The sequence below is a fragment of the Chinchilla lanigera genome, unplaced genomic scaffold, assembly GCF_000276665.1.
Source record: "Chinchilla lanigera isolate Chin_1 unplaced genomic scaffold, ChiLan1.0 scaffold00045, whole genome shotgun sequence".
In the NCBI taxonomy this organism is placed as follows: Eukaryota; Metazoa; Chordata; class Mammalia; order Rodentia; family Chinchillidae; genus Chinchilla; species Chinchilla lanigera.
The window spans coordinates 12,345,911-12,365,829 of NW_004955446.1; the positions used below are offsets into that span (position 1 = coordinate 12,345,911).

Below are 19,919 nucleotides of genomic sequence, written 5' to 3' on the forward strand. Positions count from 1 at the left end.
TTTTTTTTTTTTTTTTGGTAAACTCACAAAGTTCCTCCTGCCTCAGCCTCCCGAGTGCAGGGATTACAGGTATTTACAGGCATGCACCACCATGCCTGGCTTCCAGCCAGATCAATCAGGGAGAAAAAACAAAAAGAGAGAAGCCAAGACCACCTTTATATCAAAATCAGAAAAAAAGAAAACCTATCATAATAAACTAAAAAAGCAATAACCCTCAGGCACACAAATGTGAAAATTCTTTATAAAATTTTTAGAAATTCAACAATATAATAATATATTTACATATCTGTGGAGGAAAACCTGGAGGACTCTCTTTGAAAGAAGAGCAATTATCTTCATTTTGGCTAAACCTGGCCCCGTTTCTATGTACTGATTTGTACTGAGCTGGCTAGGACTTCTTCCTTCTCCCTTCAATTGGCTTTTAGCAATGCAAATCGGTCCAGGGCACATGCTGATGTGTAGTCTTCGAAGCAAGGCTACAGGGCAGTGCTTCCTCACTCTGTGAGTCAGGGCAGGGTGGAGAGGCATGCTGTGCTCCATGCTGTAGGCTGGGATCGCGCCTCAAGATAAAAGGCTATGACTGCCCAGGGCCTAAAAGATTACACTTCAGAGCTGCAGCACTGACCCCAAACGTCAGATACTACCTCAACTGTATTATGAAGTTTACTCTTTGTGCATATCCTTCTCTCTGCATATTGCAGAGGTGCTTTCAGGCCTCCTACCTAGCCCAGCTCACAGTTCTCATGTACTTCCAGCCATTCTCACAGTCACTCATCCTCAAGCCACTCCCTTCTTCACAAAGTAGTAAAACCCAGGTTTGGGCCTGGGTCAAGGTCTTTATTCCAGTTAGCCATTATCCTATCTGGACTTAGGACCCCTTGACTCCCCACAAGTATAAATATGCCTTAGTGTCTTTATTCTCACCATGGGTTTTTGCCTGGGATTGTGGGTACTGGAAGTGGTAGATTGGAATTAACTCCCTAGAATCCCAGTAATTTTTCCACGGGATTGCAAGTATAAACTTCCCAGGCATGACCAGTACCAGGAGGGGCTCTCTATATATATCATGACCAAATGCAATTTATCTCAGAATTATTCATTTGAAAACCAATCAACAAGTTTTATCACATTAGCAGAACAAAACAGAATCACTTCAATCCACGCAAATAAGCACGTGAGAAAATCCAGTATCTAAATATTTTATATGCACATACACAAAACACATAATCTCTGCAAACTAAAAACAGAAGAGGGGCTGGGGATTTAGCTCAGCGGCAAAGCACCTGCCTGGCAAGCGCAAGGTCGTGAGTTCGGTTCCCGGTACCGGAGAAAAACCAAAAAAAAAAAAAAGATAAAAACAGAAGGAACCTTTCCCAAGCTGTTAAAAAGGATCTATGAAAAACCTATAGGTTTAATGATGAAAAATACAGTATATTTCCTCTATAATCAGGACTCAGGCAAGGATGCCTTCTCTCATAACTTTTATTAAAACACTATATTAAAGATCTTAGTTTAGTAGAGTCAGAAAAAGAAATTAAAGGTATCTAAATATAAAGACATAAGCATAACCAACTTTATATAAATCAAACCAAAAGATAGTAACTTTTAAAGACAAAAAACACAAAATACAATACAGTGAATTCTTTTGTTTGTTGTTTTAAGATAGGGTCTTAGTATGTAGGTCAGGCTGGCCTTGAACTCACAATGTAGCCCAGGCGGGGCTCAAATGTGCAGACATATTTTTACCTCAGCCCTTCCAATTCCTGGGATTATAGGCATGTGCCACCATGCTCATTAATAAAATAAATTTTTAACATTTCATTAAAAGGAAAGTTACTTACTCAGCACATACAGTTTTTCCTGCTGATGTATGTGCAGATACTAAAACAGACTGATTATTATCAACACATTGAATGGCTTCTCTTTGGAAAGCATCAAGAATAAATGGGTATTCCTATAAAAACAAAAACATTAATTACTGGATGAAAAATACAAAGCTATCTCAAATACACTCCAAGTCAAAAAAAAAAGCACTCTTTTAACATTCTTTAACATTCTATATAGGAATACCACACTAGGGAAAATTAGAAAAAGGAAAAACATCTTTTTCTAGACATCAAAGAAGTTAGTTCTGCCATTTAATCTTTCCATTATACTATTGTTTACTATTTACCAAGAAATAGTAGGTACTATGCAACATATTTTCCAAACATTACCACCAATCTTAGTAACACTAAAATAAGCATTTTTTTTTCCTAATGAGAACTGAGGCTCTGCAGTATGATACCTCTCACTCGAGTACACACAGAAGGTGTAACAATTCATCTATTAAGTCTTTTAAAGAGTTGATGCTTACTCCACCAAATTGCTTTTTTTGCTTAGAGAAACTTACTTGGAAAAAAACAGCCTCAGAATTATTTTTGACCTTTTAAGATCTACCATATCTTCAAAGCCCATCTAGTAAAAGCAGAGTTTAGATTTCATTGGAAGCTTGTTTAACCCCTTAAAGGCAAAATTTGTATACATGCATTTATTTAACAGAAAGGATAACAACTTCCTTAAATTCTTTTAAAAAGTTGAGCATCACTATTTTAGGGTTTGAAACTCTTATCATATGATACTTGTTTTCTAGTACAGCTATTTAGTAATGTAATTTGGTTTTCACTGTATTTTGTAGCTGACTTCTTCCTGGCAAATTTACATTGGGAAGTAAGCAAATTTTATCTGAACATTTTTTTGAAGATTTCTAATAAAGTCTCACAAAATTTTGTAAACTATATAATACAAAGTACAAACCTTTGCCGCTTTTCCAATCCGAGGCTTAAGTGGTAAATAATCTTCATCAGCAGGAAGTGCAACCTGTTGTCAAATTCACACACACACAAAAAATCACAAATCTATTTGATATTCAACACTTCAAAATTAATAAAGGCCTGAAAAACAGAAGTGATGAACTAGAATGTTTCTTTTATTTTTATTTGAGACACAGTCTCACTATGGTTCCCAGGATGGTTTCAAATTCGTGAGCCCAAGCAATTCTCCCACTGTACCCTCCTGAATAGCTGGATTAAATGTGTAGGCCACTATGACCAGTTAGAATGTTTTGATAGTCCTAGGTACTGCAAAAATAAATATCTTTAAGAACAAGACAAAAAGTAAAACTATTTACATTAGTAAACTATTTACATAGTAAAACTATTAACATTCAAATACTATACACCTCTACTACAATTGGCCTAAGGCAAAAGCTACTAAAGATTTGTAAGGGGATACCCCTGAAGAAACCGTGCTTATTAAGGTCCAGCAGCTATCTTACTTATTTCTAGTATCAACTATATTTACTGACACTAATGAATGCTCAAAAAAGCTGAATTAACTTATATGGTATGTCACCATATGAAAGCAAACTATGTGGAATAAAATGATACTAATAATGCTTACGTATTTCTAACTATACATAGGAATACAATAGGAACCAATTAGCATATAAATAGCTTACAAGACCAAATTAAGAGATACACAGAAATTAAGTTATCACTTCTAAAAGCAAAATTTCTGTTAAGAAAAATGGATATTAGCTGCCTTAGAAATACCAAGAGGGCTGGGAATATAGCTCAGCGGCACAAGTGCCTGCCTGGCAAGCACAAAGTCCTAAGTTCAATTCCTGGTACCAAAAAAAAAAAAAAAAAGAAATACTGAGAAATTAGTAGTAAACTTATGACTCAATTAATATCAAGATGACATGGGCAGAATTTTAGAAAGACTAAGAACCAACTATATTGAAGAAAAGGGCAACATAAAGTATTAACACAATAATTTCAAGTACAAAGAATGTATCAAATGAAATGTGATGTTCAAATGGAATCTAAACAATTTGGTAGTTTATCTAGTAGAGTTTTGAAAAATTAATTTATGAGTCCATTGTTTCACAGGTCAGCAAGGTAAATGAAAACTTTTGGGAAGAGAACAGTTTTTATCAGTCTTTAAGACAATATCTCTATTATGATTTCGAGAAACTGAGTTATTAAACACAATCCTCAAGTAGTTTAACACAGACAGGACTACTTATCCACTAAATTTAAAGAAAGGAGAATTTTTTTTTTTTGGTATCAGGAATCAAACTCAGGACCTTGAGCTTGCACTGTGCCACTGAGCTATATCCTCAGCCTAAGAAATGAGATTCTTTAGAACACTTCCTCTATCTCTTGTATGTATGATGAATATGAGACTATCCTAGAGTCTCCAACCTTTGGTATAGTGACAAAAGCAATTTTCTAGATATGAATGTAAATGCTAGACCCAAAATGATGATGTGATTCCCACCACAAATGATCAACTATAGAGCCATATATGGCTGGTTAGTTAGTTGACCTCTGTCACATCTCTCTGATACTTTCTATGATATAAATAAAGAATATCAGCAGTGAGTAGTTAAAAATTCAGGGCTGGGGATTTAGCTCAGCGGCAAAAGCACCTGCGTGGCAAGCGCAAGGTCGTGAGTTCGGTTCCCGGTACCGGAGAAAAACAAAAACAAAAACAAAAAAAAAACCAAAAAACAAAAATTCAACATGCCTGGGACTTAACAATAACAAAATTATGTTTTTACATCTCTAAGAATCAAAGAGTTAGTTTTTATCTTTGAAGAGTCTGGGTAACGCCAACGTAACACACATAAAGGAGAAGCCCACAGAAATATGTCAGAAAAACAGAATACCAGGACAATGGTCAAGAGTCAAATATTCAGCAGTCAGTGGTGATTTTTGCCAGAATAATTTCAAAGAATTGGACAGAAAAAAGATAAAATTATACTAGCCTGATTAAAAGATGAATGAGAAGTCAGGACATTGAACAACTTCTTAAGCAAAAAGAAATTATGAAAAAGGATCACGTCTTTTTTATCTTTTAATTTTTTTATTAGTACATAATAAAATGAACCTGGCTCTAAAATATTTAATGAATGGCCACAACCACAAGAGAAGAAAGCCAATATAGTAGCTAAAATGCAACCCAAAATAAAAGATGCTTTTTAATGTTCATATGCTGATTTTTTAAAAAAAACTTTCCAATTATGGTGAAGAACTTTAACATACAGAAAGTGAGGCATACAGAAACCAAAATAGCCATGATCAGAAAAGAATTCCTTAACACCCTAATTGAAACTTAATTGAATTCCTTAACTCCTTAATTGAAAAATTAATTTTTGAGTCTATTGTTTCACAACTCAGCAAGGTAAATGAAAACTTTTGGAAACAGAATAGTTTTTATCAGTCTTTCCTTTAAGATAATTCCTCTATTATGATTTTGAGAAACTGAGTTATTAAATACAAACCTCATGTAGTTTAATATTGACAGGAGTTCTAGAAATTCTAGAAATCCAACCAAAGGACAGAATCAAAGTTCTAGAAATGCAACCAAAGGACAGAATCTGAAAAGCAGTTTAGAGACAAGCTAAATCCTTTATTATTACAGCAGATTTTTCAACACAAACCTTAAAGGCCAGGAAAGCTTCAAATAAAGTGTTTCAAACCCTAAAAGAAAATAACTTCCAACCCAGAATGACACATCCTGCAAAACTACCTTTCAAAATTGACGGAGAAGGGGCTGGAGATTTAGCTCAGTGGCACAGTGCCTGCCTGGCAAGCATGAGGTCGTGAGTTCGATTCCCACTACCGGAAAAGAAAACATTAAGAAATTCATGACCTTCAGCTAATTCTCAGACAGAGGACAGAAGACCATACAAAGAACTAAGAAAAAAATTTAACTGCCAAAGATAAAACACCCAATCAAAACATGGGCAAATGAAATGAATAGACAGTGGTCAGAAAAAGTAATAAAAATGGCAAACACATGAAAAAATGTTCAACATCTTGACTAGCAGAGAAATGCAAATTAAAACAACACAGATTCATCTTACACTGAAAGACTTGACATAATTACAAAATCAAATAATAAATGCTGGCAAGGCTGCAGGGGAAAATGAATCCTTCTATTCTATAGGTGGGAATGCACACTAGTATAATCACTACGGAAATCAGTATGGTAATTCCTCAATATACTAAAACTAGAAATTCCATTCAATTCCCCTTTTAGAGTTATAGATATCATATTACAGTGATATATTCATTACTATCTTTATAGGAACAACTGTATAGCAGTATAACTCATAACAGCTAAATTACAAAAGTGGCCTATATGTTCATCAATGGATAAATGGATGAAAAAGTCACATACACAACAGGAGTACTATTCTGCCATAAAGGATACATCTGAGTCATCTGTAGGAAACTGGATACACCTTTAAAAATGCTGAATGAAATAATTAGACACATTACATAGGTTCTCTTCTATGAGAAACCGAAAATGTAAGAGTAAAAAATAAGAGATAATAGGAAAGAGGGAGACAGATTTTTTGCAAAAGAGGACAGAAATTACGATGTATTACACCCATGTATCAACTTCCCGTGATAATGTAATCATTATATACCATAAACTTACTAACAGATTTACACATACATGTGTGCATGCCTAGAGTCAAGAAAATTGCTAGACAGCATCTGAACCCAGGTTTCATAATAAAATTCCAGCTCTTCCATTAGATTACATGCATCCTGCACAATCTCCTTATTGTTTCTAAGGCCTTTAAGGTGAAAATGCTTGCTCATCGTTTTGCAGACAGTATAAAGAAAAATCCCATTTTAATATTAACCTAATTGTATATTGTTTGTACTTACCTCATGTGTACATCCTTCAACAGTTTCAACAGACTGTACCTTAACCCTGGGCATCAGATCTGCCAAACTTAAAAACAGTGATTAAAATGAAACACACATTATTTTTCTAGAGTAAATAATAATCCTCCCAATCTGCATTGTAAATAAAATTATACTGGCCAATTATCAATATTCCAAATTAGAAAACTCTCAGCTATTAATATTCAGAAATTCTGTCACATTATTCATATATAGTACGTGCTGAAAATTCAAATTACTCAGTTAACGTCTTTATTATGAATACAAAATAAACTGCCAAACAAATTATTCAAAAATTATGTCATCTTAGTTTTGAATAACAAGCTCTTCTATGAAGTACCATTATGATTTCAAAAGGAAACCAGTTGTAAAACTCATCACACCACAGAGTATATGAAATAAACTGGTCTAATTCAGATCATGCTGTAATTTCAAAGCATTCCTTATTCTCATCAAAATTCTACATTATTATCATCTACAGTCTCCATTTAGACTCCTGAGAGGTCACAACTGTAAATAAAAGGAGGAAAATTAGATGTACATTTCTATGCTAGATTAATTATTTTTTCATTTATTATACTTCTGATACTTGTGCTCGCTTAGGTAGCATATCAGAAGTATTTCTGATATATGAAGTCAATAACCACAGCTTGTATAAAACCCGAAAGTTACAATAAGTAAAAAAGACTTTTAAACTACCAGTATTATTTTGTAACTTATTATAATAGTTTCAGTAAGTGGTACATGTTAAATACTTCAATGACACATCTTTCAGCATTTACAGTAGATAATTTTACTAGCTGTAACAGTAACTGGTTAAAAAAAACCAGAAAAACATTATAATATCAACCAAGAATATAGAAGGAAAAAGCAAAAATTGTAAATATCATTACAACAGGATCAGATCAACTAAAAATATCGGTATCAACTAAGAAGTTCTGCAGGGCCAGGGATATAGCTCAGCGGTATAAGCGCCTGCTTAGCAAACACAAGGTCCTGAGTTTGATTCCTGGTACCAAAAAAAAGAATTTCTAACTTCCAAAATCTGAGAAACACCAGTAACAGAAAATATCCAGCCACAGATATCCTTTGGTTTTCCTCATTGACAAGTGCCTTGAGATTGATAGCCATCTCACTGCTACATAAAACAATGAAAAATCTAATTCCTTCCACTATTCCTTCCACTGGGTAAGTTTTACTGTTTCCTCTTATTCTATTACTCCAGTGCTCGACCTGGCAGCACATATACTAAAGTATTATACTCCTTCAGTGATCATCATTTTATTAACAAATAAAATACACTTTTTCTTTTAAAAAAATCAATTTCAAGGCTCTCAAAATTGGATTCTAAATTATCAAGAGTCATTTTTACATTGTCATCTAATTGTTTAACCTTAAATGTTCTACATTTATAGGCTTCTATGTATACATAAATATACCATTTTCATTTCACTAGGCTTCTATGTATACATAAATATACCATTTTCATTTCACATAAAATGCCAACATAGAAGCATTTTTTAAAACTTCATACAATCCCCAAATAAAGATTTACTAACATTTATGACTATGGAAATATTACCTGAGATCTTCAGTTATTGACTCTTCTATCCTGGGCTTCTTTCCAAAAATGGGTTCATCTGTGCCTTCAAAATCTATCTCTCTCTTGTTTTTCCCACTATTAGTTGACTCTGATGGTAATTTACCATCAGAATGTTTCCTGAAAAGCAAACAGTTTAGAATTCTGTATTAGTTCTTGCTAATTCTGTATTGCTCCATATATTATATACACCATTCACCATGAAAAGTCATCTTTTAAGCACACGAATGTTACAAATCAAAATGAGCAAAAAGCTGAGGATAACTGAACCTTCTAATTAGTAAAACTAATAACTACTTCTACAGTTCATATTTTTATGGAGGGATTATCATCTGGGTCTGAAATGTCTCCCAAAGGCTAATATGTTGAAGGTATGGTCCTTAATGCAGCAATGTTCAGAGGTGGGGCTTTGGGGAAGAGATTAGATCATAGGGCTTTGATCTCATCAATAGATTAATTCACTGACAGGTTCATAATTTGATGAACTATTGGAAGGGGATAAAAACTTAGGAGCCAGAATCCAGTTTGTGTGCAGGGGGTGTATCCTGTGTCCAGCTTTCTGTTCCCTACCTTTCTTTGCTTCCTGGCTGTCATGAAATAAACAGCTTCCTCTACCATGTACTCCTATTGTGGAGATCTCTGCCTCACCTCAGGCTCCACTGTTCTAACTGAGTCAGGCAAACATGGATCCAAACCTCTGAAATGGTGAGCCCAAATAAACCTTTTCTGCTATAAATTGATTTTCTCAGTTATTCTGTTATAACAATGGAAAGTCGGCTTACACAGGCATTTTAAAAATATTTTTTAAAATGTGTATTAATAGAAATATCAACATAAACTTAAGAACTGTTAATCAAAACATCAGGTATTCAAGAAAGTACTTTTAATAAACATTTAATGCCTTCTCTAGTAACATTTCTAGTAACATGGAAGAAATTTTTGTGTGTGTGGTTGGATTTGTTGGTTCAAGCAGTAAGAATAAATGGGTGCTTGATGGACTAAATATCAATAGGGGAAGAACTGAATCCGATCACTACCTTCCACATAAGAAAGAAACTAATTCCATATGAATTTTAGACCTAACTGTGGAAGGCAAAATTAACAAAGTGTCTAGAAGATAAACTCAGAAAGCCTTTAAGATTTGTTAGGCATAATTACTTATTAAAATATAAAAGTATGATTAAATTGGACCGCATGAACATTAAGAATTTCTATTCATCAGAAGGCACCATTATAAAAGAGAGACTAGAATACTACTCCAACATAAAAAAGTTAAGCTAAGCATTTTTAGGTAAGTGATTTTTCCTCTAACCTCATACATCACCTTAACAGCACGATTTTAAGTGAAATAAATCAGACACACAAGTTTATCATATTGGTTCTTATGTAAGAACTTGAAAATGCAACTAAGAAGCAAAATGGAGGATAGGCATTAGGAAGTAGGAAGAACTTTTTCAAATGAGAAGGGAACAAGAGATGGGGAGGGGAGGAGGAAACGAAGAGAAAAGGGATTTAAAGAAAAAGAAGATGAAAAAATAGAGCTTTTGTAAATGGAGAAGAAGGTTTAAAGAGAGAGGAAAGGGACAAAAAAGCAATGTTATGTACATGTACAAGTCTCCCATGATGAATGTGATCATTACTAACGTGCTAAAAAAAATTACGGAAAAGAGGCAAGACAAAAGATATGTACACCTATAACTGAAAAAGGCATGTATCTAAAATATTGGAGGTAAGGAGTATAAACCAATTTTTAAAAAAAGACAATCCATAAAAAGTGATTGAAAGATTTAATGGGGAAGTTATAAGAAATGTAAATTAGGCAATACTAGGTCAGAAGCTAAAATGTTTCAGTTTTAGAATCCTTTCACCAAGTTAGGCATGGTGATGCATGCCTATAAGTATGTAATCCCAGCACTTGGGAGGCTGAGGCAGGAGGGTCACTGTGGGTTCAAGGTCAGGCTGGGCTACATAATGGGTTCAAGACCAGCCTGGACTCCAGAGTGAGCATGATCTTCAGGGAAATAAAAAGAGCCTGCTTCAGGAAAAAAAAAAAAGAATCCTTTCCCAGTCTTAAAAATTACAGACGATTCCAAAGAATTGTGCTTAGGTAATTTTATCTATTAATATTTACTCAGATATTAAAATTTAAAGGTACTTGAGGGCTGTGGGGTAACAGCTCAGTGTTAGAATACTACATACTTAGACCCTGGGTTCAATCCTCCATTATTGCCCTCCCCCATTACTCATTAATTTGCCTTAAAATAACAAAACATTTTATACAAAAATAAACATTTACAAAAATGTTTTAAAAATAAAAGAGGGGCACTGTTTCATATTCCTGCAAATCTCTGTCACCAGTTTCTGCATTAAACTTGATATGATATACTATTTTAGCTGAAGTTTATGAAGAAAAACCCAGCCTCCTACAGGTACATAATTGATAAAAAAAGGCAGAATATTTTAATAGACTCTTCAGATAATTGTGATTTTTCCTCTAACCTCATACAAGAACTCAATCACATTTAGAAAGCCACTGCTAGAGCTACTATAAAGTTTGCAAACAATACTTAGCCAAAGCCAAACACAAAAGAACATTTTTTGGGTGATTTCATTTATAAACTTTAAGTCACAGATGGAAAAATTTGACATTTTGTCACAACAGTCATTTCTGTGGGAGATAAGCTTTCTCTAATACTCTTTTTTTCCTGAGTAGTGGCTGTATAAGTGTGTTCACGCCATAAAATTCACCTCATGACCTCCATATTTTTCTTCGTATGTTCTACTTGTTTTTAAAAAGGTGTAACACACAATAGTGTTGATCTACATGCTTAAACATTTCCAAATTGAAGCTTTCTAAAATTTAAAAAACCTGTCACTTCCAATTCCCTAGATCAGTTGCTGATTACTAGTATGGACTTCCTTGGGACAAGCCATCAATATCCTTGGTCCTCAGAAAAATAATACAGCTGGAAAATAATTATAATTTCTTTCAGTTCTACTATTATTCTGAGTAAGCATCAATTCATCCACTGTACTTAAAATAATTCTACTAGGAGCTAAAGAAGACTAGTTCTCAAGCTTGAAAAAAAAAACCAGTAGAACATTTTCATTTAGAATATCTTGTAATTGTTTGTTTTTGTTTTCTTAGTACATGTTCGTAGTACACAATGATCAAATTTCCCCAGTTGGTACATGCACATAACACATCTGAATTCTTTTTTTAACCCCCTTTCCCACCTGTTCCTCACCTTCCCATGTGCAAAAGATTATCTTGCAAAGAGTAACTTATTTTTTTATACTGTGTGTTAAGACTTCTAGGTCTCCAGTTGTTTTTTTTTTCTTTGGGTGTGTGTGTGTGTGCCACATGTAGAATATGCATAGCTGAAACACCTGAGTTATCCAGAAACAAAGTGTCGTATATAGGTAACCAATTTACTCTTAAATAAGGTTTGACTTCTTGAAATTATCTAAAAATGTTGTTTCTAGAAATTCATAAGGACAGCATACTTCTCTTTACAGCACCAGAAAGGGCACTATCTTGTCAATGTTAACTACATAATTTTGTTTGAAGGGTGGTAGCAGGGATTGAACCTAGAGCTTCACACGTGCTAGGTTAAGTGTTCTACCACTGAGCCACATACTAACCCCATTTTAAAAAAAATTTTATTTGAGACTGTCTTGCTAAGTTGCCTCGGCTAGCCACAAATGACATTACAAACATGAGCCATGGCACCAGACCCTATTTCCTTATTCTGAAAATTGTAATGTGTATTGTGGTAATATACAAGAACGCCCTTAATTTCATAAAGTATACACTAAAGTAAGAATTTAGAAAAAAACTGGCAACATATCCATATCTTCCTCTACACAACTGAAAGAAAAGTATAAACACATGAACATTCATACATATAAACGCAGGTGTACATGTGTGTATAATGGGAAAAGGAGGAACAGAGGACAAAACAAACATGAAATGTTAATGTTTGGGATATTTAGGTGAAAAGTGGGCAAGACTGGTAACGTCATTCTGATAACTTTTCCCATAAAGCACAGGATATCAAAGACTTAACATTATCTTGTTAAAAGTTCACAAAAGGCAATCTGAAGGGTTCTCACTGATCTCTGATTAGAAATCCAAGTATCAAAAGTAATAATGGAAGTCAGCAAGATAGCTCACACCTGTAATCCCAGGACTCTGAGAGGCTGAGCCAAGAGGATCCCAAGTTTGAGTTCAAACTGAGCAACTTACTGACTCAGTGTGAGACCCTATTTCAAAATTTAAAAAACAGGGTGGAGAGATAGCCCAGTGCAAATGCCACGTGTTCAATATTCACTACTGCAAAATAAATAAGTAGTTTTAAAAACAAATGACAACCTGAAGGTCCATTAATGGATAACGGCATAAACAAATTTGGTACATCCATAACACAGAATACTACTAAGTAATAAAAAGGAACAAACTTTATGATATATGCTACATGAATGAATCTCAAAAATACTTAGGAAAGCCCAAGCAAGAAAAGACACTGTATTTAAATAAAATTTTAAATAATGTTCAATTTAAGTAAAACTCTAGACAGTGCAAGCTGTTCTATAGCTGACAAATCATACTTCCCTGAAGCAGGGATGAAGATAGGGATGCATTAGAAAAGGTACAAAGCAACTTCTAGAGGTAATGGAAATATATGTTATCTTAACTACACTTTAATGTACTTCAATTATATCCGGAAGGAAAGAAATAAGGTCTGGTGGGCACACATACTTCTTAAAGTACAACTCAGTTCTCAAAAACTTAAAAAGAGAAAGAATCCATCATTAATACTGCTTTCTTTTTATGAACTTTATTTCAAAGTAAATGAACAGCTGATGAGATAAAAGGGGTGTGTGTGTGTGTGTGTGTGTGTGTGTGTGTGTGTGTGTTTGAGACAGGGTCTCATGATGTACTTCAGACTGGCCTTGACTTCATGACAATCCTCCTGCCTCAGCCTCTTGAGTACATCATAGGTGTGTGCCACCATGCCCAGCTAAGGTAACAGGTTTTTTTAGATTCCAGGTAATAAGAGGCAGAAAGAAAAACAGAAACTCACCACTCTGCAACTATTAGAAAATAACAGATCCAAGCAATCATCAACAGGTGATAAAATCCTTATAGGACTTTGATGAAGGATTGAGGCTGACACCATTTTAACCTATCAATCAATCCTGGTGTAGAATAATCAGACATCCTTCATCTTACGATGAAACAGGTATGAGGTATCCTCATCTAAAACAACTGAAACTGAATCTACCATAAAGAAGTCTCCAGTTCAGCACTGTAAAATACATATGTATATTTGGGTAATGTAAAATGTGTACATAATTTAACCATATTAAAAGCTACAAGTGAAATAAATTTTAAGTATTTTAGTTAGCCCTATACAAAAAATACTATCATTTCAACTATAATCAAGATAAAAATGAAAGCCAGATTTGGTGGCACATACCTTTAATTCCAGCATTTACGCTTCAGCAGGAGGATCCCTGCAAGTGTGAGGCTAGCCAAGTAGAATAACTTCACCACAATAATACTGACATAAAGTACAAAATGAGAAATCATGTATGTACATATTATCTTCAAACTATAGTTGTCCACCTAAATACTTGGCAACTATTAATAACTTTTGTCTTGGTGGAAGGAAAAAAGGGAAATCTGTCATCCTTTCTCATTTTTTTCCTGAAAGGGTCCCCCATAAGTGTGAAATGTTCTTATGCAACATTTCACACTTCTTTTTCTGCTATCCTACTATTCTCTTTTAGTCTTACATACTTCTCTATAAATTCTGTGTTAAGTGTCACTATAGTTCCCCACAGGCATCTCCAGCCACCTCTGCAAAAGCGCTACCTATGACCACATGAGGCTTTGGGGGGACATCTAAACAGAAGGCACAACAATTGATTTTCTATCAGCATCTTTCCTTGCAATATACTCTGCCAACTACAACCAAGTTAGTTTTCCTAGACCATCTATTTAACAAAGTTAGGAAAAAAATTCTAAAAACGTTGTTCAAAAAGGTTTAAAATGAAAACTCCTCCGCTTGCTATTCCATATTTAAGACCCCTCAAAATCTAACACCAACATACAAATATATTTTAAAGTTTTTTACTGTTGGTAGATCTTTGCAATATATAAATTAAATTCATCTTGGAGAACTGGCACATCTATGTATCACATCTTGATAATTTTTACTTCTCTTCACTCACCCACTCTACCCTTTCCCCTTTTCCAGATCCCCTTCCAAACCCCACAAAGTCTATCTGTTTCCTTCTATTTCTCTTTTATTTTGTTCTTTAAATTATTTATATCTTAGGTTTTGCATATAAGAGAAACTATGTAATATTTATTCTCTGTGCCTGATTTACTTCACCTAGAATTATGGTCTCAAGATCCATATACTGGGGCTGGGGATTTAGCTCAGCGGCACAGCGCCTGCCTGGCAAGTGGGAGGTCATGAGTTCGATTTCCGGTACGGGAAAACAAAACAAAACAAAACAAAAAAAGATCCATACATTTTCTTACCAGTGACTCGAATTTATCCTTCTTCATGTCTGAGTAGTACTCTACTTGTGTATAAAGAAAGTGTGGTAAAAGCAAAATTTTTCTCAGCCTTAGGTCTGATAATACAAAAGCGAACAGCGTCCTTTAGCCTAATTTATGCTATACAAAAATCTTGGCACCGTTAACTTATAATTTCTCAAGCCAGAATATCCTATTGCATCTAATGGTCTCCTAAACATTACGAACAGGAATCTCCCTTTCCTGAATTTTACACACTACTTAATGTCACCTACTAACACATACTGCTAACAACTTGAATTTTAGTGCTCTTATCTCTTTACCTAGAAAGAAACTGTCTTGGGAGCAAAATCATGCCTAATTTAATTCATTCACTTACTGGGTATCTCTCTTCGCAATTCAGAGTAAATTTCGTTAATAATGAACCAAGAAATAGCTTTTCTTTGTCCCATACATAGTTCTGTACATTTTACGGCGATCATATGTATTGTAGGGTCCAGTAATTTTAATTTCTCTAGTTTAATTTCTCTAGTAAGTTTTATTTCTCTAGTCCAGTTTTTTAATTTCTCTAAACAAGGTCACCGTATCTAGCATTTAACTTCACCACGTGATAGGTATAGTTCGTCACTTTACACATCTCATTTAATCCTCACATTAACTCAAGTGGTAAACAGTGAATCTCCACTTTATGGACGAGAAAACTGAAGTTTCAACATTAGATTTCTCTCCCTTATTTCTTTTTGCCCTTTCCTCTCCAAGACACTTTTTTCTAAATTCATTCCCCCTGCACTGAACCAGTCATTATTCCTGCTTATTAAAGACTACGTCCCATACACAGCACCAACAGAAACCTTATGGACCCTCGATATTCCCCGGCTAAACACAGGGGTAGAGTCAGCAAAGCGCGCCTAAGGAAGCGCCGCGGCAGGAGCTCACGCTGCCGCCGGACAAGGACACCAGGAAAAGCCAATATCTCGTGTTTCCCCAAACAGCATTCTAAATAAAAACAACCTGGAAGTCTTCCTTACCCGCCCTTTTCTGCAGACCCTGGCGGTCCTCTCCATTTTCCCTTCTCTTTTTCTTTCTCTTTCTTGGTGCCGGCTTCAGTCGTTGACTCGTCTTCGAACACGGTGAAAAGCTCATCCCCAAAAGCATCCGCCATCTTTCGAAGCAGCAAGACCTAATCTCCGTCCTACCCACAGTGCCCCGCGACCGCACCGGCAGTGACGCCAAGCCAAGGCACCACAGTGGCCCGTAGGAGACCAAAGTAATCAAATCGCAAGGCCACCTGAACTTTCTGTTTTATGTTTCTGTTTTGTTTGCTGTTCTTTGGATTCTTTGTTTTGTTTCTCCTTTGTGATTACTGGTGGGTAGGCAGGTTAGGAACCAGAGCGCGTACCCCGTACACCGCACCCGGCACGCGGCAGGTTTTGTAGGGCTGGGAGAGGGATAGAGAGGAGGCGGAGTCTGGAGAATCGGACCAATTGCGAAGCTGCAGTCACCCCGAGCGACCGCAGGAGCCCGGATGGAGCACCCTCGTTGGCAGGGCGCGAGCTAGGTGAAGTGGTCTCCAGGGTTCCGCTGTAGCAGAGCAGGAGCGTGGACCTGGGAGAGTCTTCTGCCAAGGCTGTAGCATGGGTGGCAAGAACAAGAAACACAAGACCCCGGGGGCCGCGGCGGTCCGGGCCGCCGTGTCTGCTTCCAGAGCCAAATCTTCCGAGGCCGGAGCTGCCGGGGAAGCCCAAAGCCAGAAGCCGGTGGCCAGGCAGCCCCCCGCCGTCGCTCCCAGCGCCCGGGAGCCCCGAGTCAAGCAAGGTACAGCGTGTCACGCGGCTCCTAGTTATCTGTCCTGATATCTTGTTGCTTCTCCCTAGGCAAGCCTTCAAACCCACTCAGACCCTTGGGCTCAAAATTCGTTTTTCCTACACCCGGGGCTGCTAGCTCTTCAGGGGTGGCCTTTATGAACATCGGTCTAAGTATGTTAGGGCTCCACAGTTCTGATGATGGTCCTGTTGCAACCTAGCGTCTCCCTTCTGATCGCGCTTTTCTCCTTCCAAGAACACATACAGTGCGTTTCAGCAGCGATGTAGCGCCTCTATGTGTTCTGGAAAAATCAGTACTTAATAAGAAGAACAGTGTTCACTGAACATGGGTGTGACCGATTTTAGAATTACCCGCACTGTTTTCTGCAGCCTTGCATTTTTGCTTACTCTGCCAGTTGGTTTGATAACTTAGACATGACCGATCCCTGCTGCAGATGAAAATTACATTCTCCTCTTGTGTTTGCTTGTTGTTCTTATTGGGGTGTTCATCTACAAGTATTTACCGAGCATGTGTGTATATATACATTTTTACATATATGTGTGTGTATATTCAAATATTTGCCTTGTGTCTGATGCGATGTTGGAAATGAGATGAGCAAAATAGACACATTACTTCCCATGCAGCTTGCCAGTCTAATATTGGAGCTAGGTATTAGCTAATCACACTGATGCACTGCTCTATAATTGATGAGAAAATCCTGAGAAGAGTTAAACAAGATAACCTAATTTTTACTAGAGAAGAGCAGGAATGGTGCGTGGCCTGGAAAAGTGACAGTTGAGATCACGAGGATGGTGTGTTACTTACTTTTCTCTGGTTGTTGGTACAAAATACCCGACACCCAACATTACTGAAGGAAAGGTTTATTTAGCGATGGTTTGTGGAGTCAGTCCTTAATCAGCTGGCTCCAAGGCAGGGCGCCATGGTGAGTGGCATAGTTCAAGGTGGCAGAAGCAGCAAGAGCAAAAGAGGGAGAGCAAGGGTCTTTTCCTCCCTTATATTGTTAGCAGGCTACCTCATTCCAAGGCGGGAATAGCATTCACATCATCTCCCTGCACTCAGAATGTTTACAAAGTGAGAAACCTGGCTCCCTGCTGCATGGCTTTTGTTAAACTTATAAACTTTTTAAGTTGACACAATGTATCAGCCATTGCAGATGGGAAGGGATTAACTTTGTAAACCGTTGGTGAAAATAATATTCTGCACCAGGGAGAGCTAAGGAGGACACTGCAAAGATCTTGAATCAAAACAGAGCTTGGGGGTCCTGAGGAGGTCATAAATTCCAACATTGCCAAAGGAAGAAAAGGTATGAGACTGGATAAATAGGCAAATACCAATTTTTGATCTAAAAATTGGATGATACTTCTTTTTGTTTGTTTGAGGGTTTTGTTTTTGTTTTTGTTTTGGCTTTTTGGTGACAGGGTCTTACTATGTAGTCCAGGCTGGCTTTGAACTCACTGTGTAGCCCAGGCTGGCTTCAAGCATAAGGCAGTCCTCCTGTTTCAGCCTCCCAGGTGCTGGGATGACGTGTACACCACCTCGCTGGCCTTAGATAATACTTCTTTACTGTGCAATTTGTTGTAATCTTTTAACTACAAAGTTATTGTGCTTGTAATTACAAATACATGGAATTTCTCTTTGACTATTCTGTGGCAGTTTTACTCTGTTGATCAACATCAGATTTACTTTCCCTTTGTCTTTTACTGACATGTGTCTGAATTCTTTGAATTTTCTGATGGTCATTTGTTGTATTCTTTGGCTTTTCTTTCCTCCAGTCCCCAAATGTGACCCTTTCTGAAGGTGTCCTTGGCAGTATAGCTTCCACCTACAGCTCTCCTAAGGGAGTTCATCTAGTTCTATTACTTCCGTCCTTTCATCGTAGGTAACTACAAGCAATATATACTGGTCTTGCTCCCAAGCTCTAGTTAGGCCTTTCAACATTTTTCTGAACTGTTTGTCTTTTTTTCTTTTTTGTAAGCATCTCTAATTTAACATGGCTTATACTATACCAACTTTCCCCCCTTCCTTTTTTTCTGTTTTTCTACATTCCTGTTTGTTGAAGATCAAACATACTTTGAATGCTTTCCATCCTTCCTTGCTTTCAATCTGTGGCCATGCATGGCTCTGTGCACTCCTCACTTACATCTTTCCACTACACCCTCTCACTTTTACATGTAGTTGGAACATAGTGAAGATTCTCATGAATCCCTGGAGCACCAGAGGGGCATTTAATAGGTCCTCCCCAGCTTTGCTCTTTTTCCTCCTCCAGTCTTTCCAACATACCAGCATCAGATTGGTCTTACCGCTTGCCCTTTCTTCCATAGCATGCTCATTGACTTCATAGTAAAATCCAAACCCTAACTTTCAGCTATAGCAAATCTGGTGTGTTTCCATTGCTCCAAATGGAACTGTTAGCTTACTGTATGTAATTTTCTCTTCATGAAATGTTGCTGTCCATAACACAGTCTACCAAACCCTATAATACCCTCTTTGAATATCATCTTTTTTTTTTTTCCATACCATGAATCAAATTCCAGGGTACTCTACCAAAGAAGTATATCCCCAGCTCTTTAAATTTTGTTTTGTTTTGTTTTGAGACAGTCTTACTAAATCACTCAGGTGGGACTCAAACTTGTGATTCTCTTGCATCAGTCTCCCAAGTACTGGGATTACAAGTGTGTGCTGCTGTGCCCAGCTACCTCCTTTTTGAACTGTCTCTGATATGTAGGACCCATGTACCATGGTTGTTTATATCACCCTTTTTGATAGTTAGGACTTGCTCTATGGTACCTGCTGAACTGCACATTTTATGTATCCCACAAAATAATAGGATGTAATGGAAATGTGTTAACATCTAAAAATTCTTTGGATAAATGGTAAAGAAAAATTCAAAGGAATTATTAAAAGCAAGAAATCAAAAGAGAGAAAAAGAGGCAGTTATCTACTAAATTGGTAGTAAAGTTTTAATTTTTCTTTTTTGAATATTTTTAGAAAACATAATAGGCCTTCTTTGGAGGAAAAAAATGAGGAAGTTCTCAGCTCTTTGTAGTTCTTAAATTTTTTATTTTATTTTATTTTATTTTTTGGTACTGGGAATTGAACTCAGGACCTTGCGCTTGCCAGGTAGGCGCTTGTGCCACTGAGCTATATCCCTGGCTCTTTAATTTCAGGTTTGTAATCTCATCAAATTCTTTTT

At 36.4% G+C, this 19,919-nt stretch overlaps 2 protein-coding genes across 5 annotated transcripts in view; one reads left to right on the forward strand and one right to left on the reverse strand.

Annotated features, from left to right (window-relative positions):
- Skiv2l2 (superkiller viralicidic activity 2-like 2 (S. cerevisiae)) overlaps nt 1-16,154 on the reverse strand; it is a 91,727-nt gene extending 75,573 nt beyond the window's left edge. For all 3 annotated transcript variants that reach the window (XM_005392700.2, XM_005392699.2, XM_005392698.2), the window contains exons 1-5: nt 15,931-16,154; nt 8,332-8,469; nt 6,732-6,798; nt 2,797-2,859; nt 1,842-1,954 (exon numbers count right to left, since the gene is read on the reverse strand). In XM_005392700.2, the coding sequence (XP_005392757.1) occupies nt 1,842-1,954; nt 2,797-2,859; nt 6,732-6,798; nt 8,332-8,469; nt 15,931-16,064 (515 nt within the window). In that variant the 5' untranslated portion in view covers nt 16,065-16,154. The remainder of the gene's footprint in view (nt 1-1,841; nt 1,955-2,796; nt 2,860-6,731; nt 6,799-8,331; nt 8,470-15,930) is intronic.
- Nucleotides 16,155-16,413: 259 nt separating this feature from the next.
- Dhx29 (DEAH (Asp-Glu-Ala-His) box polypeptide 29) overlaps nt 16,414-19,919 on the forward strand; it is a 50,491-nt gene continuing 46,985 nt past the window's right edge. Inside the window, exon 1 of one of the 2 annotated variants that reach the window (XM_005392696.2) lies at nt 16,414-16,717. In XM_005392696.2, coding sequence (XP_005392753.1) covers nt 16,537-16,717 — 181 coding nt within the window. In that variant the 5' untranslated portion in view covers nt 16,414-16,536. The remainder of the gene's footprint in view (nt 16,718-19,919) is intronic. The other variant, XM_005392697.2, reaches the window with a different exon arrangement.